Source organism: Gnatocerus cornutus, chromosome 4 (assembly GCF_029298725.1).
Source record: "Gnatocerus cornutus isolate USDA-ARS CGAHR chromosome 4, icGnaCorn1.1, whole genome shotgun sequence".
Taxonomy (NCBI): Eukaryota; Metazoa; Arthropoda; class Insecta; order Coleoptera; family Tenebrionidae; genus Gnatocerus; species Gnatocerus cornutus.
Window position 1 is genome coordinate 19,279,632 of NC_142236.1, and position 25,399 is coordinate 19,305,030.

The 25,399-nt window shown below is 33.4% G+C and overlaps 1 protein-coding gene across 7 annotated transcripts; it reads right to left on the reverse strand.

The window, feature by feature from the left end:
- On the reverse strand, window positions 1–24,517 carry LOC148176586 (uncharacterized). 7 transcript variants are annotated; one of them, XM_088033939.1, is made up of 14 exons: window positions 24,401–24,517; window positions 19,670–19,843; window positions 19,112–19,285; window positions 17,663–17,728; window positions 17,426–17,464; window positions 13,335–17,252; window positions 12,384–12,464; window positions 5,265–12,138; window positions 3,254–5,203; window positions 3,130–3,199; window positions 757–1,125; window positions 549–708; window positions 316–495; window positions 1–269 (listed from the first exon to the last, which is right to left on the reverse strand). In XM_088033939.1, exons 1-8 carry the CDS (start codon window positions 24,407–24,409, stop codon window positions 7,243–7,245), a joined length of 9,357 nt encoding a protein of 3,118 aa, XP_087890065.1. In that variant the 5' UTR covers window positions 24,410–24,517; the 3' UTR covers window positions 1–269; window positions 316–495; window positions 549–708; window positions 757–1,125; window positions 3,130–3,199; window positions 3,254–5,203; window positions 5,265–7,242. The 7 variants fall into 7 exon arrangements, with proteins under 7 accessions (XP_087890065.1, XP_087890070.1, XP_087890067.1 ...); XM_088033944.1 differs by having other exon boundaries at window positions 3,254–3,436; window positions 3,720–12,138; XM_088033941.1 differs by having other exon boundaries at window positions 3,254–3,676; window positions 3,720–12,138.
- Between the last annotated feature and the right edge of the window lie 882 nt (window positions 24,518–25,399).

Sequence of the window (25,399 nt, forward strand, 5' to 3'; positions counted from 1 at the left end):
TGAGAGGAAATGGTTTATTAAAATACAAGTTCTATAAGACATCATCTATTTTTCTTTTGGCAAGAAAGTGCAAAACTTTTGAACATCTTTTTCTATAGAATTAGATCATCTTTTGCGTAAAAACACTGGCAAACCATCCTTCGGTTTCTGAACAAGATAAAACGCCGTCTTTACTTCGTCTAGCGACTTGTATTGTCCCGGAAGAACTTCAAAATTCCGTATTATCGAAGATAATAGAATTTTGTCGGTCATCATTCCATATTTAAAACCTGAAATGAAATCTTCAACACAAATATCAAACCTTCTTAATTTTACCTATGCAGCTTCTAGGTCCGAAACTAAACGGTATATATGAGCAACGAGGTCTCTTTTGAACTTCTTCGGGTAAAAACCTGTCTGGATCAAATTATAAAGGATCGGACCAGTACTCAGGATTTCAGTGAAGAAATTGGATTAAGATCAAAACGTTACATCCTTCGGGATAAACTTGGCCATCTAAAATAATAGTTCTAATTACGTCTCTGTTGATCAATCCAAAGAGTTTAAACCTTTTTCCACGGTTTTATCCACGTGACGTCCTACAATCGGACGTGGAGGAAGAAGTCTCATTGTTTCTTTAAACACTCGTTTCAAGTAGTCTAACTTGTTGAGGTCCTCGAGATTTAATTCTTCATTGAGAAGACCAATCTGCTCTTCGTAGAGTCTCGTCTATGGTCAAAATCAAAAACTGTTTGGTGCAGAAATAAACCATACAACCTGAACTTCCGGATAAATGCTCATTGCCAAAAGAAAACTTCCCTCAACAATAGATGAAGTTTCACTTACTGCAATAAAAAGAGCTGCAATTTCTTCTACCAGCTCTTTGTTGAATAATCTCCTGCAAAAACCCGACTAATAAAATTATTTTCATCTCGCGCTTCAAAGGAAGAATTTTAAAAACGACGAATTGTCTAAAAAAAAGAACATAATTGATTAAGTCTCAGGTTCTAGAGATATACTTTTCTTATCTGGCGTAAATAAAGTTCTTTTAAGACTGTCAGGTCTTTGTACTTCGAGCTTAATTTCCAACTCAAGTCGATATGGTGAATAGGATTGAGTGTCCGCTCCACAACTAGCTTCTCATATCTACGCCAAATAAGTAAATTAGGATAAAAAGCTATAAACGCACGAGTTAGTTAATGAAGATGATTTAACTTACTAATGTTGAATTATGTGACCGTTTGTATTACATGAAAAATTGTTTATTGGTAGATGTTACCATGAACAGTATTTTAGACCATTAGTGATTCTTATTAATGAATCATCGATAGAGATTTTGACCTTTATTAGAAATTTAATGACTAGTGGGCCAACGCTCTCATGATTCTAAATAATTCTCATTCGCTAATATTTGTTTCTCCCACAATAATAAATAACTATTGATATGTCGAATGTCAGTTAGACGAGATAAATGTATCTCTATTACAGCACTAGGTGAGTAATGAAAATATTACACAAGGCATTTTTTTTATTACAAAAGATATGATTCAATAGAGTTCGTTATATGAATGTATAAATTACCGTTGATTTTTCTTTAAAAGTCAGTAATTTTGAACATTTGGGGTTTGCAAATTCGACACTCAGAAGACGCTTCATAATAAAATAAAATTTTTATTTTTTTGTAATATAGAATCGTGTAATTTTTGACGTTTCAGCTTTCAAATGCACATAGAATTTTTTATTAAAAGCAATAAATTTTGCCCACGGCCTCCTCCATAAAAAGCTAGACTTTCGTCTATCCGGCCTCGCGCGTGGGGCCAATCTTTGTGTTTGACACATGACAGATAACCGGGAGTAGGGCAGAGTCATCTATTGGGCTTAAATAAAAAATTAAAATCTTAGTGCTTAATGGGATCACCCATCCGTTCTTTTGATCAGTTACGTACTTACTTGAGCTTACCATTTATTTGGATTAAAAGCACGGACTAAGGAATATTTTCTTTGTTTAAAAGTTTAAATTTTAACCAAGTTATGCAACTGCACATGCACCGTATGTCAGCGCCCCTAGCGTCAAAATCACTTCCACGCGCGAGGCCGGATAGACGAAAGTCTAGCTTTTTATGGAGGAGGCCGTGATTTTGCCATTTGCAGTTTAAAATTGGACCCTGAGATGACGCTTCTTTTAAAAATAAAAAAAAAACTTTTTTTATTTATAATCGTATAATTTTTGACGCTTTGGATTCTAAATTTACACAAACATGGCGCCACTTTTAAAAGTCAAAACTTGAAAACAAAAATTAAAAAATCTCTTATTTAACTAAAATTCAGTCAATATAAAATATTTGAAGTTCAAGATTGAACCTAAAGATGCCATGACGTTTGAAAATTTGCGAAAAATTTAAAAACTTAAGTACGGTAACCTTTGACGGATGAAGTTCCAAACTCTACACATAGATAGCGCCACTTTTAAAAGTAAAAATTTTCATAAAAACAAATGTGATTTTTCCGTGATCATCTAATTTTTGACATATTTGAAGTTCAAAACTTTACCCAAAGCTGGCGCAACGTTTAAAAATCAAAATTTGAGAAAAATTCAAAAATAATCGTTGATGACAAAAATGTTAGTCATTTTTTGGTTGCGGAATCGAGAAAAATCTGGAGCCACTTTAGAAAGAAACGTGATTTTTCCGAAAATTTTTTGGCATAATGTATTTACAGTTTAGAAATCGACAAAGAGATGACACCACAGTCGAAAGTAGAATTTTTAAAAAACTCAAAAATAATCCAGTAATTTTTCACGTTTGGGCTCTAAATTCGACATAAAGTTGGCGCCACTTTATACCTCAAAAAAACGTATTTGTTCCTTAAAATCATGCAATTTTTGAAACAGTATTTAAAATTCAAAACTTGACGCAGTCGTTTAAAAATACAAATTTGAGAAAAATGCAAAAACTATCAATGCTTAAACCTCTTAATTTTGGACGTTTGGGGTCCAAATTTTAGAAATAAAGCCGCTATAAATGTCAAAATTTTTGGAAAAAAAACGTGTCATTTTTGACATTTTTGTTCAAAACTTGCCGAAGAGATGGCGCCACTTTTAAAAATCAACGTTTTATAACCGACTTAAAAATGAATAATTAAAGATTTTACCTGACGAACATGGGAATAAACTTTGAATTTGTTTCTGGCAGCGTTGCCACATCCACAGCTCCGATCGTTTCTACATAAAAATAGTAACGTAATGTTAATATGTAATAATGTTTTAAAATCTTACCAATAATTGTGTTCAGTGTTGTGGTCCAGAGAGTGAAAGCAAAATTATTTGATTTTCCGCAGTAATGTTCTGATTCCTTCGTCATTTTATTAGCCATTTTTACTTGAATAACAATGAATGAATTTAGGATTTTTTGATTGAAGCTTTTATTCAAGATTTTTCTTCGTGGTTGCCATTTGTGGACTAAAAATCAAAGTAAGAATGTTCACTAAAAAAATAATGATTACAGCTCTTTGTCACTATTGAACTAAAAACTTGGTCGACCAATGAATAAGTAAAAATATTGTCTTTATGTAGACAATTAGTGAGTTAATATTTCACATGATTTTGCTTTTAATGTGATGATGAACAAATTGGGACCCAACCAGATTCTGAAGACTGAAGGATAACTTTCGACCAATTTTTGTACCGTTTTAAGAAGTCCTAGAAATGAGGAAGGTTTTATATGAAAGTGAAGAAAAGTTACCTTTTTGTCCGGCCAACAGAAGAACGGGACTTCCAATGAAAGGCAATGAAAAGGGCCCTGGTAAAACCCACGATCCATCGACGTTTCCAGAGAAAGGTTGAGAAAAAGAAGAGACACAAAAATATGGCGAATCATATCAAATCAGAATTGATTTCAGTCATTAAAAACACAGAAATTAAAAGAGAATTATTTGAATAAATTACAATAAAAACAAGTGTTTTGTATCGACAAGTCTGCTCTATCGTTTCATGGGAATTTACACACGTAAATTTGGAATTGTACAATTAATAGGCATATCAGTCAGCGTTCAGTGTTCTTTTTAACGGATAAAGAGAGATTTGCAGTCGTAGAGAAAAACGCTGTAAATTTTTAAGTCAGACGCTGCAATTTCAAGAATTTTTAGAAAAAAAATCAAAACTTGACAAAGTCGCGACCAAAAATTTAAAACTTGACAGTTTTGAATATCTTACTAAAAAAACTAATCAAAATCCTGCACTCAAAGTGGTACGTTGCATTTAAGGAAAAAAAAGTTGAATGCGGTTATAAAAAATAGTACACTTATGACAACTGAGTGAAATTAATTTAAAGATATGCATATTATTCAAACATATACATTCATATTTTCAAAAGTATAAAGTAGTTATTTATAAAAGCGCCACAGAGGGACTATACAAGCTTGACTCACCAAATTTTTCCTAAAAGTATGACACTTTCCAGTTTTTTTAATTTAATGTCAAACTAAACCTCAATAAGAGTATTTTCGCCTCTAGAAAAAGCATTGTGGACAAACTTTTTGTTTAAGCAGTTTAAGGTATTATCATTACAAAATATCAAATATTGCTAATATGAGATTGAATTTTATGTGTGTGCTAATAGGCAACTGATTAAAATTCGCATCTCACATTGTACCTCACATCGTAGAGATTTGATGTAAAGTTAGAAAAAATAAATATAATACCATTTGTGTTGAAAAATAAGTAACATTAGATGTTACCACGATAATACCTTATTATAAATTCTTAAAGTACAAGAAAATTTTGAAAAAAAAATGCATTTCGAGTGATTAAGAATTGTTTTGAAGGCCATCGTATCGTATTGTTGCAGAAACAAAATCCTACCCAATAAATAAAAAGTCTCAATTCGCTCTAGATCGTTTTAGACTCCCGAAATTTATGTCAAATTTAGGAAGAAATGACACTATTTTGTAAAGAATTGTCCAAAAAATTCTGATCCGTCTCTGTTTCGATAGTTTAAACTTTACTTTTCAAAATATTGAAGTTCAAAGTTTAGTTCTCATCGACTTCTAAAATTTAAGCTTCGAAATTTCAGTGTTTAGTGAAAATTAATTTTTTAAAAACTCAAAATTTTCGTTCACTTTTTCATGTGACAGATTTTCACGGCATCTTGAACTTTTTCTTTGAAGTTTGGTGTAGTTAGTAACCTTGTTCCGCTTATAAACTGAGTGAAGTTTCAAAATAATCGGTCTAAAAAAATCGTATATTTTAGAAAATTTAAATTTTTAAAGAACGCAAAATTTCCGTTTACTGTGTGATCTCCAAGTCTTCATTTTTAAAACTTCTGATACAATACTAATCTTCATCCGACTGAAAAATAGGCCAAAATTTTAAAATTTTAATTTAAATCTTTAAAAAATAAATTATTTATAAAAAAAATATAATTTTTAAAGAATGCAAAATCTCGAGAAAGAAAATCGAGAAGTTGTGGAATGCCAGCGTTTTCCGATTTTAATTTTCGAAATTTCCCACACTTAATAAGCTTGATCTGTCTACAAAGTGGGCAAAAATTTGAAGCCACAAACCCAAATTTGCGGATTTTAGAAAATTTGAATAAAAAAATCTGAAATCTGGGTTTAGCTCAACGCATTTTTGCAACAAAAAGTAATGCCAATGATCTTATCGAATTCTAAATGAATAACAACCGGGAGAGTTCCACCCTCTACCCTGTGGCTGGTTAGAGGTTTGGACTACTGGCAAAGACCCCTTTTCTAATTGCTTCTCGGTATCTTTCTTTTTTTTTCGATTAGGTATTCCCATGAATACTGAAAATTATCCTCATCCAGACACATAAAATTGTGCTCATCTCGAAAATTAAGCTAATCCAGAACGAATTAAACACTACTTTCATCACTGGTCAACACACATTCTGAGTACATTTTGTTGAATCTCAGTTTGGTCATCGTTTTTATTTTTATTACAATTTTATTGTGTTATACATACACACGTACCAACTCAATAATATACATACATTTACAGTTAATAAAATACAAATTAAACCAAAAATAATTTGAAGAGAATTATAATTTTTTAATAGACTAAACATTACAATAGGACTAATACTAGAAACTAGCAAACCTAACATCAAACGCCAGGAAATGGAATTTTCTCTATCTTTTACTAATCAAAGCAATGGTTTTGTTCAAAATTATTGGTTGCAGAATTAATACAACTTTTGTATTAATTACACTGAAAAACCTAGTTTTCCAGAATATTAAGATCAAAAAATGTTTTCATTTGATAAGAAGAACCTACTACAAAATCCTTCAATAAGCTATCAGATATATACAGAGTTATTACCATAAAATCACAAACCCGCCGAGACCGAAATGAAACCCTAAATACTCCTACAATTTAAACGGCTGCTCGTATACTTTATTGTGATCAACGATGACAGTTATCTGATGTTTTTTGACAATACTTGTCGTTACATTTTTCAGGGAACACATTTGGATTCAATATTGATAATTTTTTTTAAAAATATTTTTGGTAAAAGTAGAACATATTACACATTTCTCAATCAAGAAAATTAATATCTTCCAAATTGTGAAAAAAAAATGGGTTCCAATTTAAAATAAGAAAGTTGAGTATCGCCCAAAAGATACTAAGACATTTAGAAAAATTCTAAAATCATCAGTTTATTGTAAATTAAAAACCATTTAATTTGTTTTTTAAATTTTTGAAATCGGTTCATAAATAAAAATTCTACAACGCCTGCCGTTTTAAAAAAATCACCCTGTATAACGAAGATTAGCCACCAAAGTATTATTTACACAAGCAATTTTGCTAATGAAAATGATATTTCTTTAAAAAAACATTTTTGACACTGAAAAGCGCAATTATTTTATTAATTAAATATTTTTCGACCAAAGACGTGATACAAATCTTGGACTGAAACGACTTTACAGCACTCTAGCAAAGTGCCATTATCGCCAGCTTAGGCGGCAAATAATGCTATCAAACTGTAAAATCCTAGTTACAGTAACTCGAAAGTAAATAGCTATTTTTGTGCAGCGCTTTAACAGTAACCGATCACGTCTTGTGTTAGGAATTTGTAAAATTAAAAAACTTTGTGAAACAAAAAGTCACATATGTCACACCTGTAATTTTGTGACACAGCCATAGAGTGTCAGAGCTCGCGAAGGATTCATTAACCAAATTCTGCCTAGCATTGAGTGGTGACGATCTGCTGAAATATCGTGTCACTAATAAACCAACAATCGTTACATTTATTTTCTCGCACCCGATTTAACCAACAACTCCACCACTTTCTCGTCTCCGTTCTGAGAAGCAAACATCATCGCCGTCCAACCGTCCTTGTCCACTGTATTGACATCTCCACCCGATTTAACCAACAACTCCACCACTTTCTCGTATCCATACTGAGAAGCAAAGATCATCGCCGTCCAACCGTCCTTGTCCACTGCATTGACATCTCCTCCCGATTTAACCAACAACTCCACCACTTTCTCGTGTCCTTTCTGAGAAGCAAACATCATCGCCGTCCAACCGCTCATGTTCACTGCATTGACATCTCCACCCGATTTAACCAACAACTCCACCACTTTCTCGTGTCCTTTCTGAGAAGCAAACATCATCGCCGTCCAACCGTCCTTGTCCACTGCATTGACATCTCCACCCGATTTAACCAACAACTCCACCACTTTCTCGTGTCCTTTCTGAGAAGCAAACATCATCGCCGTCCAACCGTCCTTGTCCACTGCATTGACATCTCCACCCGATTTAACCAACAAATCCACCACTTTCTCGTATCCATACTGAGAAGCAAAGATCATCGCCGTCCAACCGTCCTTGTCCACTGCATTGACATCTCCACCCGATTTAACCAACAACTCCACCACTTTCTCGTGTCCTTTCTGAGAAGCAAACATCATCGCCGTCCAACCGTCCTTGTCCACTGCATTGACATCTCCACCCGATTTAACCAACAAATCCACCACTTTCTCGTATCCATACTGAGAAGCAAAGATCATCGCCGTCCAACTGTCCTTGTCCACTGCATTGACATCTCCACCCGATGTAACCAACAACTCCACCACTTTCTCGTGTCCATTCTGAGAAGCAAACATCATCGCCGTCCAACCGTCCTTGTCCACTGCATTGACATCTCCACCCGATTTAACCATCAACTCCACCACTTTCTCGTGTCCTTTCTGAGAAGCAAACATCATCGCCGTCCAACCGTCCTTGTCCACTGCATTGACATCTCCACCCGATTTAACCAACAAATCCACCACTTTCTCGTATCCATACTGAGAAGCAAAGATCATCGCCGTCCAACCGTCCTTGTCCACTGCATTGACATCTCCACCCGATTTAACTAACAACTCCACCACTTTCTCGTGTCCGTTCTGAGAAGCAAACATCATCGCCGTCTGACCGTCCTTGTCCACAGCATTGACATCTCCACCCAATTTAACCAACAACTCCACCACTTTCTCGTATCCATACTGAGAAGCAAAGATCATCGCCGTGCAACCGTCCTTGTTCACTGCATTGACATCTCCACCCGAATTAACCAACAACTCCACCACTTTCTCGTGTCCTTTCTGAGAAGCAAACATCATCGCCGTCCAACCGCTCATGTTCACTGCATTGAAATCTCCACCCGAATTAACCAACAACTCCACCAGTTTCTCGTATCCATACTGAGAAGCAAACATTATCGCCGTGCAACCGTCCTTGTCCACTGTATTGACATCTCCACCCGATTTAACCAACAACTCCACCACTTTCTCGTGTCCGTTCTCAGAAGCAAACATCATCGCCGTCCAACCGTCCATGTCCACTGCATTGACATCTCCAGCCGATTTAACTAACAACCCCACCACTTTCTCGTCTCCGTTCTGAGAAGCAACCATCATCGCCGTCCAACCGTTCTTGTTCACTGCATTGACATCTCCACCCAATTTAACTAACAACTCCAGCACTTTCGCGTGTCCGTTCCTGGAAGCCTTCATAATTGCCGTTTGCCCGTTTTCATTCGCTGCATTTGCATCCCATTTTGTATCTTTAAATAATTTAAGAAACTCCGGATCTTCCAAATGTACAACATAATAAAAGCATGTGTAAACCAAATTGAGGGATTGTGATTTGAAGTAACTACTAAAAGTTTCTAAATTTTTTTGCAATATTAAAAGGAGGGCTATCAAGGATCCACTATTTTCAGCAAAGGCAATTGCATTCATTTCGAAAATATTTTCACTTGTAGTGATACTTTCTTTGTCTGGGAAGAAATTAAGTATTTTGAGATATTTTAAGTTATTTTTTTTAATATTTTTTTCTTTAATATCATCATTTACTTCCCGCACTTCTAATATAGGATATCTTTCTCCCCAAGAACAAGTTAACTGTAGTAAATTTCTATTGGCCAAGTCTTTTGCTTTAAGTTGTTTTTCGTTAAGAATAAGTTCATCGAAATTTTTGTACAAAATCGCAAGGTGAGGAAATGATATTTCCGCCAGTAATTCATCAAACAGAAAGCGCACAGCTGTGTACTTGATGTTAAATAAAACTAACTTATTAAATGGAGTTTCATAATTTTTAAACAATAAACTTGCAGCCAAATAGTCTGTGTAGAAATTCTTTATAAACTGTATTTCTCCGCCGTTTTTCTTGTGGAAACTAATGAACCGAAAATTATCATCATAAAATTGCGAATTTTTGTATTTGTTAAGAAATATGAAATTGCGGCAAAAATCCAACTCAAAAATTGCCATTAGTGATGTTTTCTGGTAGGTATCCATTTTACCAGATGAAAGGTTTTCATTTTCTTGTAACAATGCGTCGTACAAGTTAGTAAGAGTATAATAAGTTGCTTTAGCAAAGATACTCAAGTATTTCTTGCTATCTTTTATCACGAGCTCAGTAAACATAAATAAATGCAGAATGTGACCAAAAATGTCGCATCTTTTTGTAAAGTTAAAATGTTTTTTAATTTGCGTAACTGCAGTTTTTAATATTGCTGGTTCCAAAATACCTTCAAGTCTGTTTTGGATGTATAAATTAATTTGATCCTCATTAACCTCATCAATTGTTCTGGATAACACTGAAAATAAGTCTTCAAAATTCTGTGCTACATACGACCGACATGAAATATAATGTCTTGATTCTATTTCTGAAAATTTAAAAATAAATTCTGCCATAATGCGCAAATCGTTTTCAGAAATTTCGTCCAAACCATCCCACATACATGTAATATTCCCGGTTCGAAGTAGGTAAAGTAAGAATTGTTTATCAAAAGTGTTTAAATCTGAATGTTTCTTTTCAATAAAATTTACAAATTCGTTTATTGAGAGGGTCGTACTTTGACAAAGTGTCAAAATATCTGCTGTTGAAAGGTAAAGTGCGTAAGAGTCAGAAACATTTTTTAAATGTTTCAACAAAACAGTTTTTCCTTTCCCTGGCTTGTCTGATATTATGTTTATTTTGTTCCCAGATCTTAGCAGTAAATTTTCATTAGTAAACAAACTATTACAACGATACGGTGCTAAATCCGAGAGGTCACCAACGCTCTGGAGCCACTCCAATTGCCCATCAACGAATTCAAGATGATGAAACTTTTGCTTAATGTCTTTGTATTTCTTACATATCTCATCAAATTCATTTTCGGTGCAACTGTCTTTAAGTACATACATATTCGATGCTTCCACAGGTTCTTGCAATGTGTTGTTGTAATATGGATGTAAATACGATTTGATGTTTTCGAAATTGTTGACGTTGCTAATGACAATCAATGATTCTTTGTCCACTTTTCGGAGATATTTGAAGTCAATGATATTCCTGGAAACCTGTCTTGGAATGTAGGATTTTGGAACCTTTTCGATAGTCTGTTGTAGTTTGTATGGTTGGTGCAACATTTGGATTAATTCGTTGGTTGTTACGATGTCTTCAAAAGATGGATCTTGTCGAAAAAGTTCTTTCAAATTGATTTCGCTGTTTGTCAATTGACACTTGAAGTTTGTAATGATTTTGTAACATAACTCGTTAAAATTGCTTAAATTAGACAATTTACCAAAAACAGAACAATTTTTGGGTAAAGAGTGGAGACAATCTTGACTACATAAAATAAATCCTCCAGCGCCAAACAGCTCAATGATTTTGCTCAAATGTGCATTTTCGTCAACAATTAACGGACATTTTCCAATCATCCATAGTAATTTTGTACAAACCTTATCAGTCAAATCTCCGTCACCAAAAAACAGTTGAAATTTTTTTCTTATAGAGTTCAGATCTTTGTCATCTACTTCAAGCTTGGCGTTTGCGTATATTTGTTTTACGTTTTTAAGCCAATTTTTATTAAATATAGTTACATCAAATTTAGAAATGGCTTCTTGTAATAGGCTTCCATTTTCGTTTGCAAGACCGAAAGAAATTGTGTGAATACATGAATTTAACAAACAAAGCGTAATAATTTGCTGAGTCAATCTTTTGTCTAATTTTTCGTTTTCTTTTTCATGATCAAGCCAATTTTTTATGGCTTTGACGTATTTGATTCCACCAAGATTGTCACTTGAAGACAGACTTTTCATCGAAGTTAGAATCCTTTTTTCCACTTGATCAACGTGTTCTTTAAAAGTACAAAAAATAATCTTTTTGAAATGCTTTTCAAATTCTTTAGACAAAGAATTCTTGTTAACAATTTTGATTCGAAAGTAATTTCCTTTAATTTTGCACTTATCCAATGTGGTTGGCGCATCACACTTGAGAAACTCGACATCGATTTTCTTATCATTAACAAAAAAGTTGGTTTTACTGTTTATCATGATTTTAAAAGTAGTCATGACAACTAATTCACGATCATCAGCGATGGCTTGGTTTGTAAGAAGATCAAAATATTTGCCTATTTGAAATTTGTTTAATTCATCTTGGCTGTGTGTGTTGAAGTGGTGTTGTTCAGTTTCCCAAAGAATGGTAAATTTTTCATTAATTTCATTTGCCAAAACTGCATCCAAATTTACATTTTTCATTGATGTTGATTTACTGTCTCCGAAAGAAATATCAAAATTTTTCACTGACAAGTCAAGCGCCAATTGTAATCCTGCATTAGCAATCGTGTAATTTAAATGATCTTTATTTATCGATTTTGAACGAATCTTCTTGCCCTAAAAAAATAAATCTTCATCAGCCACATGTTCTTGTAGTTGTAATATAAAATTTCACCCACATTGTAACAAATCGATTATATTTTAAATAATTTCAATAAATCATTGATGTTAATATTAAAATTAGTGAATGCTTTTGTAAAGTCGAAAAGGTCCCCATTTGTACTGGTAATATAATTACCAGATTTTCGAATGGTCCCGTAAATTACGACCGCAAAATTATTAAACAAACTTAACAAACTTACCTCTTTAAATGTTGCTTTGGTTTGCTCATTACCACAATGTTGGTTTGGTGAGCCAAAATTCTGCCGTACCGAATGGTTAACCTGCAATTAACAAAATCTGTAATTTTGGAAAATGCACTTTGAAGATGAAGAAAAAGAAATATTCCTTCAATTTATATAACATTAACTCAATTTATTGCAATAGTCAAACGTCAAAAGAGCATCCTTATATTAGTTTATTACACAGGGGGATGAAAAAAGACGCTCATGTTGCAGCCAATTCTTTGCTGAGCCCAAAATTAAAAACCAAAACACAATTTCGTTGTCTAAGCAACATCCCCAACCTCAATTTTTAGAAAGTCATACGGGAGCATAAGAAAACTCTTTTTTTCAGCAGTGTAAGTATTTTTTTTCAATGATTACTTGTTACCAAATTTTAGCTTATGGTTAAATCTATTCAGAAATACAAAAAATAATCTTCTCCAGTAAGTTTTGTCCGAGAAATTTGGCTGAGAACAAGTAGTAACAAAATATTTTCACAACTGAGATTGCGGATGTTGCCGCTTAGACGACGATTTGTGATTTTTTAACTAAGATAGAAGCGTTTTTTTGTAACCGATCAAACTCATTATAACTTTATTACATTTAAAGATATTCTGTATCAAAAAAAAAGACAAAAGTGCTTCAAACCACCAACATTTAAAAGTAGCATTTCTTGGTTTTGTAGAAAAATTTTCAATGTTGCAAGATTGTAAAGTTGCTTAGTTACGGAGACTGCCGTATGTAAAATTTTATTACAAAGAGCAGCATTGCCAAGTTTTCCTTAAAAAAATATCCATATTGTAAAAAGGAATGGATTTAAATTAATTTTACTTTAATTTCTGAGATGATTGCACTTCCACTCATGGGCGCCTTTTATTTATTCTGTATTTTCCATAAAAAAAAGCAAATAATAATGTTAAATTAACTTACATTTCGTTTGTTTGGGTCTTGGCTTTTCGAAGCAACATTCTCCAATGCACTGATGACGTCGTAATCTTCGTTATCAACTGCAATCTCCAGCAATGTTCGACCATTTCGTTTCTCATTGGAGTCATCACCGCCATTTTGAATTACAGCAGACTGAAGTTGGTTATTAAAGTAAGCCGAGTAAACGGGACTCCAACCAAAGTTATTAAGCGCCTTAATGTTGGCCCCAGCTGATAATAAAAGCTCAGATACTTCATCGTGGCCGTGGTAGGCGGAGAAGTGAAGAGGAGTTGAATTGTCTTCATCGCAAGCGTTGATGTCGCTTCCTTCATTGATCAACACTTTGACAATTTCTGGATTACCAAATCGAGCACCCAAATGCAGCGGTGTCCATTTGTGTTTATCGACAGAGTTTATCCCGATTCCAAACTTTGTCAAATATTTAAGCGCCGTAAGATGTTCATTGCGCACTGCTACATGTAATAAAGAGTCACCATCGACATCAGTAACTTCCGGTTCGTATTGCAGTAACACTTGAAGAAGATCCTCGTGGCCGTTCATTGCAGCCAAGTATGTTAGACTCGCACCATTTGCATCTCTCAAATTGACGTCAGAACCAAAGTAAAGTAACAGTTCTGCCAACTGAAAGTTATTAGTTTGACAAGCAAAGTAGAGCAAGCTCGTTTCTTGAATTTTTATTTGGTTTTTATAGCATCTGATTCTTTCAATTTTATCTTTCCACCCATATTTCACGCAATAGTACAAAAGTGTAAAAAACAGATTTTTGCCTTCGTTCTTAAAGTAATTCAGTTTCCACTCCCAATCCAATGTAACAACTGCGGAAAGACATTCCGATTTCAGAGCAAACAAAAGACAGTCTCTTTGGAATTCTGTATTATTTGTTTTACATCGTTTTAAAAGAATGGTAAGCATTTGTTGATATTTTTCTTCAATCTGTGGTTTAAAGGAAGAGTGATCGTTTACCACAAAGGATTCGTTTACTTGATTAACCTGCACTTTCGGAAGTCTTTGTCCCCAGGAACATGCTACTTGCAAAAGATGCCGATCTTTAGCATCTTTGACAGGAAGTTCTTCTTGATACTGTTGAAGAGCAGTAAAGTTTTGTGCTACAACTGCTACAAAAGCAGGAGAACTTTGGGCCAGTAACATATCAAGTAAAAACCGAACATTTGTAAATTCCGGTTTAAAAAGAAAATCAGGGATTTCTGCTTCATTTTCTGCAAAATATGAAGCCACAAAATACTCCGGGAACGAATAGTGTGCGAAATGTGGTCTGTTGTCTTCAGTGACGTTTGTTATGAAACCAAACTCGTCGCCATCTAACTTAATCTTTTCTATAAACTTGCTGCAATCACCATACTGGTCACCAAATAATAGTTGTAATGCGGCTGTTCGATAGTTTGACATTCTGGTGTTGATGGTTTCTTTCATAATTTTATCCTGAAACGTATTTGAAGAAACAATTTCAGCTTTTTCTTCAAATACTTTACATTTTTCTTGTACGAAATAATCATACAATATTGCGATGTTGTTGAGCTCTTTCCATTGCTCTTTTTGGTCACCGTTCTGTTTGTTTAGAAAAAGTTCTGTCAACATGTACAAATATATCGGAATTCGAAATATATCATCTTGATCTTTGTTGTACATATTTTTCTTAATTTGATCCATTACTCCAAATATGGCATCCTGGTTAGGTCCCAGCCGGTCCTTGATGTAGTGGCGTTGCTCTTCCTCGTTCAACTGAACGATGCTTGTAGATAAAACGCTGAAATTATTTTCAAGTGATTTTTGAAGGTGATTGCGACAAGTGATCCATTGTGCTAATACATTTTCGGTAAGTCCATTGATTACTCCCGTCATGATTTCCAAATTCTCTTTGGAAAGTTCATCAAGACCGTCCCATAAGTACACTACTTTACCACGTTCCATTATCAGTTTGAACAAGTATGTGTCAAAAACGTCACTAACTTCCACTTTCTTTGCCACGAAATTTTCCAAACTGTTTTTCCAATCATTTTCTTTGTAATAAGTTGAACAAAAAAGTGACATATCCTTGGGTGTCATAATTATTGCAAGACTCGTGGCCATGATGTTGTTCTTCAAGCTTTGTAAAAAAACAGATTTTCCCATCCCTGGATCGCCTGTTATGATGTTTATTTTGTACGGAGTTGCGTACAATAACTTTTCTTCCAGTATTCCACTCTTGCTACAATAAGTATCTATTTGCGAGACACTTCCTTTGGTTCCGACCCATTCTAACTGTTTCTCACTCATCCGGAAATGATGAAAATTTCTTATTGCGTGATGTTTTATACATATTTCCTGGAATTCATTTGCCGATAATTTTGTCTCGCTGATGTATAATGTTGGTTGGTGATCTTTGTTAGTGATAAAATCTTTCCCAAAAAAATGTACGTTGAACCGATTGGTATCCAACTTAATTATTTCATTGTGTTTTGCAGAGTCTATCAAAATTAATGTGTTTGTATCAACAGTTTCAAGAAAGCTGACATCAACATAGTTTCTCAAAACTGATCTTGGAATGTAAGCAAGTGGAAGTTTTTCTTGTTTTTGTCTTAACTCGTACGGCTGATCCAGCATTTTTAGCAGAATGTCTGTCGTTATTACTTCTTCAAATTCTTTGTGAAACTCAACGAGTTCATTCAAACTTTCTTCTTTTCCAGATAATAGACATTTAAAACTGTCTTTCAGCTTGTTTGAATCATCTGAATAAGTGAGGTCCGACAGTTTTTGAAAGACTCTGAACGTTTCCGTTTGAACATTTTGAGCGTTGGCTATGAGTACAAAATTTTTGTGTGGGCACATTTTGACAACCTTCTCAATGTAAGGATTTTCTTTCAATAGCAAAGGACAATTGGTTGTTAACCACAGCAGTTTAGCACGTTCGACATCAGAAAATGTTCTTTTATTATCAACATAATTACATTTAATATAATACGTTCGTATTGTTTCTTTAGTTGTTTCTTCGTTTTCGAATACGTTAATGTTTCCCCAAAGTTGTTGAACGACGTCAAGCGATTCTTCTCGGAAAATGATTAAAGGAAACTCTGACATCACATTTCGCAACAAAGTTCTGTTTTCGTTATTGGGACCGGAAATTATGGGACAAATAAACTGCTCAAGTAAACAAAGCGTTATTACTTCTTCCATTAGTTGTTTATTCAGTTTCAGTTTTCGTTTTTGCTCATTGTCCCATTTATCAATAAACTCAACAATCCCCTTCAAGGCGACGTCCAAGTCAGGCAGATTGTTTGAAAATAAATTCTTAAGCTGTTCAAGAACTTGATTTTTGATTCCATTAATGTTGAATTGATTGGTGCAGAGGAGAAAGTGTTCAAAAAACGTTTCATATTTGCGAGAAATCTCAGAACTAAATAGCGAATTTTCATCTTTCTCAAGATGAATTTCATAGCAAACCATTTTGTCATTTTCAAGCAATTTTTCTTTTTTTGATTGAACGAGTTTGACTTTCAAATTTTCTCCATCAACGTTGAGCTCGACAGGGTAATTATTAGGATTGTTAAAAGTGCGATTTGTCATGAGAATAAATTTGTAATTCGATGCATAGTGTTGAAGTTCTTGAAAAGATTGATAATATTTCTTAATGCTAAAATCTCCTTCGTTTGAAGTTAGAGCCTTTAAAGTGAGGATATTTTTTTCGTTTGTATGTTTAAGCTGAAGCGCGAAACCTTGCTCGTTTTCACCGCCTTTGTCTAAACTAACTACAACATCGTCAAAGGTTCCAAATTCAGGATCATTACAAGCAACGTAAAAATCGCGAATTGAAGGATCTTCAATCATCTTCAAAATAAGATGAATCATCATATACTTTTCATATTCAAATCCAGCATTAGTCGTGCCAGTTCGTTTTGTAAATTTCTGGAATAGAATACCAAATATGTATTTGTTAAACACAATTTTATTTGATATGTAAGTTTAACGTCTTATCCTATATCCTCTATTTGCTTCAGCTATAAGTTAGTATAAAAAGAGTTCGGAATAGTGCAGAATTTGAGCAGTAAAGTACTTATTACAATAAAAAGTTTTCTTACCGTTTTGTCTTGATTAGGCAGTTTGTCATTGGTGCGATCCTATAACAAAAATTAGCATATTGAACAGGGTCCGGCTATTAAGGTCACTTCCAAAAAGTTTTGGAAAACCTTGCATAACAAGTCCATAAAAATGTCTTTCTCAAGAGTAGCTTTGGAAATAACTTTCAACAATTTGTTATAACTACTGTAGTAATTGAATTTAACTACGTACGTTATAATAATAAACGAACTACCTACCTTCTGCTTTTTCCCTTTTTTGTCTCTTTTGCCACCAGGATTGCTGACTTGAGCTGGATTTTGATCCTATAATAATTTGTCTTTTAGTTTAACTTCATACGCAAATGAGGTAAGATAACGAAGGTATAAATTTAGCAGCAGATTTTTATATGAAATGCAAAAAACTCATATTGTGAAATTACTATTGATCAAAAAAAGAAATACTACAAATTTCTATGTATACGATGTTTCAGAATCCACGCTTTGCCGAGAACCGGTCACATTAGAAAGAACCATGATGGAGTTAAAGACGAAAAACTAACAATAACGGCAAACGACAATAAAATGGACCAATGACAAGGCGATCTGTACAATCAGCAGAAAAGAAATGAGGTCATGAGCGGGAAATTGCATTTCAGAAACTACGACAGATAGAGAGATGTGGTTTTCGCCATCAGTTTTTTAGCATTTTGTTTCCGGATAATTTGTTCTAGGAATTTTTAAAAATCAAAAATATGATTATTCCAAAGAAAAAAAAATATCACGACTAAAGCTATGTACCTAATTTTCGAATTTTCGCAGATTTTTAAAGCAAACATCGATATTTGAGCAATTACGCAGAATTTCATTTCATATCGGGGCTCAAAATCCACATTTGACAATTTATCTGTTAATGAAAATTTGCTCTTTATCGACCTAGACTGCAAACAAGTTGAACAACAAACAACGAATCATTTTTGTTGTTCCTAACACTTCCGCTAATTGCCAACTTTCAACAGTCATTTTTACATCCGGTAATCTCTATATTTTGATACAACATGAAAATTAGGTTTGAGATTTATAAGAGCTCGCTCGGCTGTAGTATGCAGTATGTATGTTTTAAATAAGTATGGAAATGACCTGCTTGGCGTATTTGTCTTTAAGGGTTTTTATGAAAGTTTGTGGTTGGAGATAATTTTTGTATTGATATTCACAGACCCAGCTATCAACTATAAGATCAATTATCAAAAATTTATTTTCTGTTTCACATCTGAGGTCATAGCAAAGTTTATTGAATCCAACCGTAAATCGTCACAAAAACCCATAAAGTCAAAAACTCGGACATAGACAAATTCTATTTGTTTTTCATATTTATTGTCGTCAAAATTCAAATTGGAAAATTTGGGAAAAAAAATTTGCAACTTAACAGCTTATACTCGGATGATTAAACGATTTTTTGAAGGATCTCTCGCGGTTGACAGACTGGTTAGTTATTACCCGCAGATCGTCGCGGGGCTGTTGGTTTACCAAGATTTATATGAACTGTTAAAAATGAAGAATCCATTTTAGAAGCTTTTTATGAAAATGCTACGCAAATTATCCGAACAGAAGGCACGTCAGTTAATCATCCGACGATTTTCCGCGTGATCATTTCCACTTCCCACCAAGATAGTGTGAAAAATAGTAAGGTATAGATAAAACTGGTGTTACCTTGTTTAGATTGTTCGACTGCTGTTCCTTTTTTAGCAACACAATTTGTTCTTCTAGTTTCCGATTTTGTTCTTGAACTTTCCAATATTTTTCTTCCCATTCTGATTTTCTTCCTGAATTATCCTCTTCAGACAAATTCGACGGATGTGGACTGTGAAGAGCCTCATTACCTTTCTGTAATTATCAACATAAATCAACGTTAACTACACTTTCAAATTAATTTAAAAAATCCAAGTATAAGCAAATTTAATTTATATTGTTATCAGTACCACTTATCATGTAATTTAACGGCAATACAATTGAGCGGCACACAGAAAAAAGGACATTTTCGTCGACTTTTGCGCTGTTCTGACCAGAAAGCGGTTTGGACTACTTTCAAGTCGACCAGTTCAAGTTTGCACAAAAAGTAACGACGTCAAGTGCAAAAAACTCAGTTTACCCTTTTTTACTCATGAACTTCTTCAGTGGCCCGCTAATTATTATTATTTAAAATTGCAAAACTCAAATTTAAGTTAAAATCATAACAACTTTTCAGTATGCAGATAAGACTGGTGTTACCTTGTTTAGGTTTTTCGACTGCAGTTCGTTTTTCAGCAACACATTTTGTTCTTCTAGTTCCCGAATTTGTTCTTGAAGTTTCCGATAATTTTCTTCCCACTCTGATTTTCTTCCTGAATTATCCTCTTCAGACAAATTCCACGGATGTGAACTCTGAAGAGCCTCATTACCTTTCTGTAATTACCAACATAAATCAACGTCAACTACACTTTCAAATTGATTTAAAAAAATACAAGTATAAGCAAATTTAATTTGAATGCTTAAGTTATATTGTTATCAGTACCACTTATCATGTAATTTAACGGCAATACAATTGAGCGGCACTCGGAAAAAAGACATTTTCATCGACTTTTGCGCTGTCCGTTCTGACCAGAAAGCGGTTTGGACTACTTTCAAGTCGACCAGTTCAAGTTTGCACAGAAAGTAACGACGTCAAGTGCAAGATTCAGTATAGTTCAGTTTACCCTTATTTACTCATAAACTTTTTCAGTGGCGCGCTAATTATTATTATTTAAAATTGCAAAACTCAAATTTAAGTGAAAATCATAACAACTTTTCATTATACAGAGTTTTATGTTCATCTGAACAATGAATGATAGTATTGTGTTTAGTATAATTGTGTTCAGCTTCGGGATTAACTACCGTTTTTTTGTTTTAACTCGATTATTTTTTGAGCTAAATATTTTTTTTCGAAATTTTGGTTCAGAATTGTTGTCTTTCGGTCACGAGTTCTGGGTCACCTGTAAACTTCAGTTGATTAAATGTTGATTTCAAGAAACCGTCAAACTTACACACATCCAGATACAGGTGGTTTTGAAATACACTAGCAAACTAAACACGGTAATTGGTGAAGACAAGTAGAATGAATTGGCAAAAAATGTTGTAGGTAATAGTTATTTGGTTACCAAGGCCAAAAAGTGTATCTTTTTGTAATGGCCGAAGCGATAGCCGAGGCAAGAAAGAAGGCGAGGGCAAAATGGCACTTTTTAGCCGTAATACACACAAGATTTTTTAGGCGATATAATTAAATTTACAAGCTAATTAATTTTTATTTATGAATTATTGATTTAATCATTTATAACAACTGAATAATTGCAAATATTTATGAATCATTCAGAAAAGTTCATATTTTCTTTATTTACATTTGCAGTTTCGGCATGGTTAGCTTCTCAATTTGTATGAATTAGGTTTGATGTGCTTTTTGATGTTGTTGCCGCAACACTGCTAGACATGTTCATTTTCAATAATTCAACACGTCTTTGTTGCACTTTACAACAGTTTGTCGATTTGATTTTACCCAAATAATTATAAAATTGAGGGTAATATCGGTATCTTGATGTAGTATGCAATACTATGCATAGATGGCGCCACCATAGATCGGTCAAAAATGTTTGCGACCAGAAAAAACTTACTTTTAGGCCGCTTTTGAGACCTAAAAATTCCATTTTCAGTTTAAGTCTTTTTGTTTTCGAGATTAAATTGATCGAATTATTAGTCAAAATTTCCAGCTCGCCAGTGAATTAAAGAATATAATCTTAATTGCTTAGCAACAATCCAAGGTTTGTTGTTTTAGGTGGATATTTTCATCAGTGGTGTTCCAAGTAAGTGGTAAAAGGTGTTTTTTTTAACGTTAAAAAAATTAAAAAATAGTAAATTCGATTTTTGTAGTGTATTTCAAAAACACTATGTAGATATGTATAATTATACAGGGTGATTTTAAAAAACAATACCAAACAAAAGACGTTAAATGGTGAAGACAAGTTAAATCAACTGACAAAAAATGCTTTATGTGAGAGTTTTTCGTTTTCGAGACAAAATTATTTCAATTTTTGTTCAAAATTTCCAGTTCGCCACAGGATTTAAGGTAATTTAAGGTAGAATAAAATCTTGATTATTGAGCAACAATGAAAGTTTTGTTAGTTTTAGGTGGAGATTTAATCAGTGGTTTTTCAAGAAAGTGGTAAGATGTGTGTTTTTGTATTGGTAGCAAAAAATAGTCACTTCAATTCCTTAAGGCTGAAAAGTTTTATGAAACGCCTCGTAGTATTTTATTGCCAGATTAGTCATAAACCCGTACACTTAAAAATTAAAAAAAAATACTAAAAACAACTTTAGTTTTATTACCACATCTTTAGATTAGTGATAAGAATCCAATACATACAATACATTTTCGTGTATCGCCCACTTCATCTGATAAGAATAAGTCTGTTGAATTTTGATTTCCCCCTAATGTTGCCTCAAAGTTATAGGCCGTCGGTACATAAACCTCATTTATTACCTATAAAAGGTTCCATTTTTAGTGGCGGAAGGTGAATATGAGAGCTAAGTGTATCTTGCAGGTTAGAGGTTTTTATCAAAGTTGGTACTAATTTAGCGTAGGGGGTGTCAAAATAGTTTGTTTACATGTTAATTGACGCTTTTGGTTAAATCAGGAATTTATTGAAAATACAAAGCGATTTAAGTTTCATTAGATGAAAAATGGATATTAAAAGATTTCTACTACGTGATGTGGATGTTTTTTGACTAGTAAACATGTTTCCAAACAAATCGTCTATTTTTCCGAATTGATGATTTGGGCGAATATTTGCATTCTTTTAATCGAATCTCAGTTTAGATTCGAAGCAAGTGAAACTATTGAGGTTCAATGAGCATGAAAAGATGAAGTTATCAACGTTTTGATTCTCGAAGGTTATATTTTCTCTTTTTTTCTGAACATGTTAAGCCATACACTGGACATTACTTGCACTCACTGCACCATCTCATGTTAATTACAGTTAAAAACTAGCACGGTAGGTTAAGTTCTTTTACAAATCTTGTTTTTCAGTCTCTACCCATAACGAACAAAAACATTGGCGATTTTTGTCTAAATTTTGAGAACATGAAATAATTTCTTAACGTTGCTATTGTTTCTGTCATTTCGATTACTTGTAAATAAAAGTCAGCTGTCAACGAAACAATGCATGCGATCTAATAAATCAAAAAATATCACTGGGAGGTACAACCCAATTGAACAATTTGAACACATGTTGAACTTTGAACCTCACGTTCAAAATAAACAGTGTATAAATATGCAATAAATACACGTTGAAACTAATTGTAAAAAATACGAGTTAGAAGCCATTCTAACTTTAATACTTGAGTTATCTTATCAGTTATCACTTATCATTTTATTTATAGGCTCTGTAAGCAATTCATTATTTGTTGAGAAGTTTGTTTACTCGGGATAAAACGCTAATTTCGCAATACCAATGCTCCACAAGTGCATAAAAATAGTCCAAACATTAGTTACATAAGTGTGGTAAAGTTTGCTCAAGTAGACCCTTTTGCAACAAGTTAAAGTGATTATTTTTATTAGAAAACTTCATGCTAGATACTCTAGGCTAGGCAGCATTTAGCACCGTTGCTTTTAAAAATGTTTAGAATGCTTGTGTTGGACAGAAATCGAAAAGTTACTTGACACCTTAAACTCAAATTAAACTCGTACTACCCTGAAAGGGTCAATACTAAAATCGTGTCAATTTTTTATCATATATGTACTTCAATTACAAGCGATTGATAAGAAATTGATTCCAAGAAACCGTCTTACCTACTTTACAGATACGTATGATTAAGTGAATATTATCTGGTAAACAAGATTTCGTTATTGACTTTTTGCTAGTTTAAAAGAAACTAACAGTTTTACGAAACGAAACCCCTCGCAGTATTTATGATGCTTTTCTGTTCAGCTATCGAGATTGTCCATATGCTCGTGTTCTTGAAAATTAACAGTAAATTGTGAAACATCTTTAATTTGTTACTAGATCTTTAGACTGATAAGTGATAAGTGGCCAATGTATGCTCGTGTACCACGACTTTATCTGATAACAAACCAGTTAAATTTTGATTTCACCATTATTAATAATGTTGCCTCAAGGTTGTCGCCGTACATATGTTACATACACTTTGAAATACATTTAAAAAATACGAGTAGCGAGCTATTATAATTTTAATACTTAAGTTGTCACATTACAACTTATTAATAATAGGTATACATAGTTGATTTTCTGTTAAAAAAATGTATTTTTCACAATACATACCAATGCTTTTAAAAGCACATAAAAATAATTATCTACGACTATTTAGTTATTTGTTCATAACGTAGTTCGCTTTAAACAAGTCATAGTAGCCATAACTGGAACCCGTGTAGTAATGAACTCAGCGCGGGCTCTGACTGGCTGAAAGTCATTTAGTTATGACTACTATAACCCAATGTGTTCATCAATTTATTCTAGTACTCAATGAAAACAACTGTAAGATTTTATTTTGACAACTAAAAATTCACAAAAGTCATTAAAGTTTGTGTATTTTGAAGAAAATAACAGTGTTTCAACATAAATGATAGTAGTGATAGTATTGACGAATTAATGAGTACTCTGCTAGACATTGCAAAGCCGTAATCTTAAATCTCTTGCCGAAAAAATCCAAGGTTTGTGTCTACTTTTTTGAAGTCGTAGATAAAGCATAGTAAAACACTCGCATGTTATGGCTCTTATTCACTTGGTTGATTTACTCAACTCGCTCGCAGGCTCGCTCGTGTTGCAAACTCGTAAATAAGAGGTCTCATAACATGCTCGTATAATAATATACTATAACCAAAGCTTAAGTTACATAATCATGATAAAACTTGCGCAAATCGGCTCTTTGAGACAAACTTGAGTTATTAGAATAATTAGTTAACAGTGCTTAACTCACCTCAGACATTTTGGAAAGACCTTAATCTCAAATCACTCTAGAACTACCCTTAAAGGGTAGCTATTTTGCGCACATTCACACGTCAATAATAAAATCAAGTCAACGTTTCAAGACCAGTTAGAAAGGATTGATAAAAAATTGTCGTACCTACTTGTAGATAAGTATCATCGTCAAAATGGCTACAACTGTTATCTTAATGAGGAAGGTATTTCGTTGCCACTTTTTATTAGACTAAATTTACGCAAGTTGGGCTTTATTTATTGTATTTCTAAACAGATCAACCTTTAGCTAAAATTTTATAAACATCAATCATTTAGAAAAATAACTTACAACGCCTAAAAACAGTATTTTGCATTCATGTGTGACCTTGTGAAAATTGATAGAACTTGTTGCTGCTTAGACTAGCAATGCAATATACTTCGCTTACTTTGAACCGCCACTTTCAAGATCTTAATGCATTCAAAACTTATGACTGTTCACGAATTTGTCAAAATCCTATGTATTGTATTGTACTGCGAACGAATAATTTGATGACTGTGTATTATAGCATTAGTGCTATCTCTAAATACTAGAACTAAAGATAGCCGATTAGGTTCTAATTAGAGACTGGTAGTATGTTTATATTAAAAAATTAATCGGTTAGGTTGCTTTTGACAGATCTGTGCGAATTTATTCATATCTTTATTTGTGACTTTTACTTTTGTAAATAGACTTGCCAAAACATCAACTTTTGGGGTCACTTTAACTCTGTTATAGGTCGCACGAAAATTATATTTAGAATAAATAAGAAAAGAAATATTATTGAAACTCATTGTTTGTTTGAGATGGAGGTCGTAGAAAAAATAGTGTACATGACTCGTTGGAAACGAAACGTTTCCTCGCTATCTCTTTAATAGAGAAGAATGTTAAAGCAGTTTAGCTTTATCTTGACCCAACATTAAAAAAATAAAAAATGTCATCTTTTTAGAAAACTTGTTTTTTATTATTTGGGTGCCACTA

Bases quoted from the DNA above. Each gene is read 5' to 3' on its own strand.
- LOC148176586 (XM_088033939.1), bottom strand. The intron at 19,286-19,669 runs GTAACACCAGTC...TGATAATTACAG, and splicing joins AGTCGAAAAACCTAAACAAG to AAAGGTAATGAGGCTCTTCA. The intron at 17,253-17,425 runs GTAAGAAAACTT...ATTCTATTCCAG, and splicing joins TGCCTAATCAAGACAAAACG to AAATTTACAAAACGAACTGG.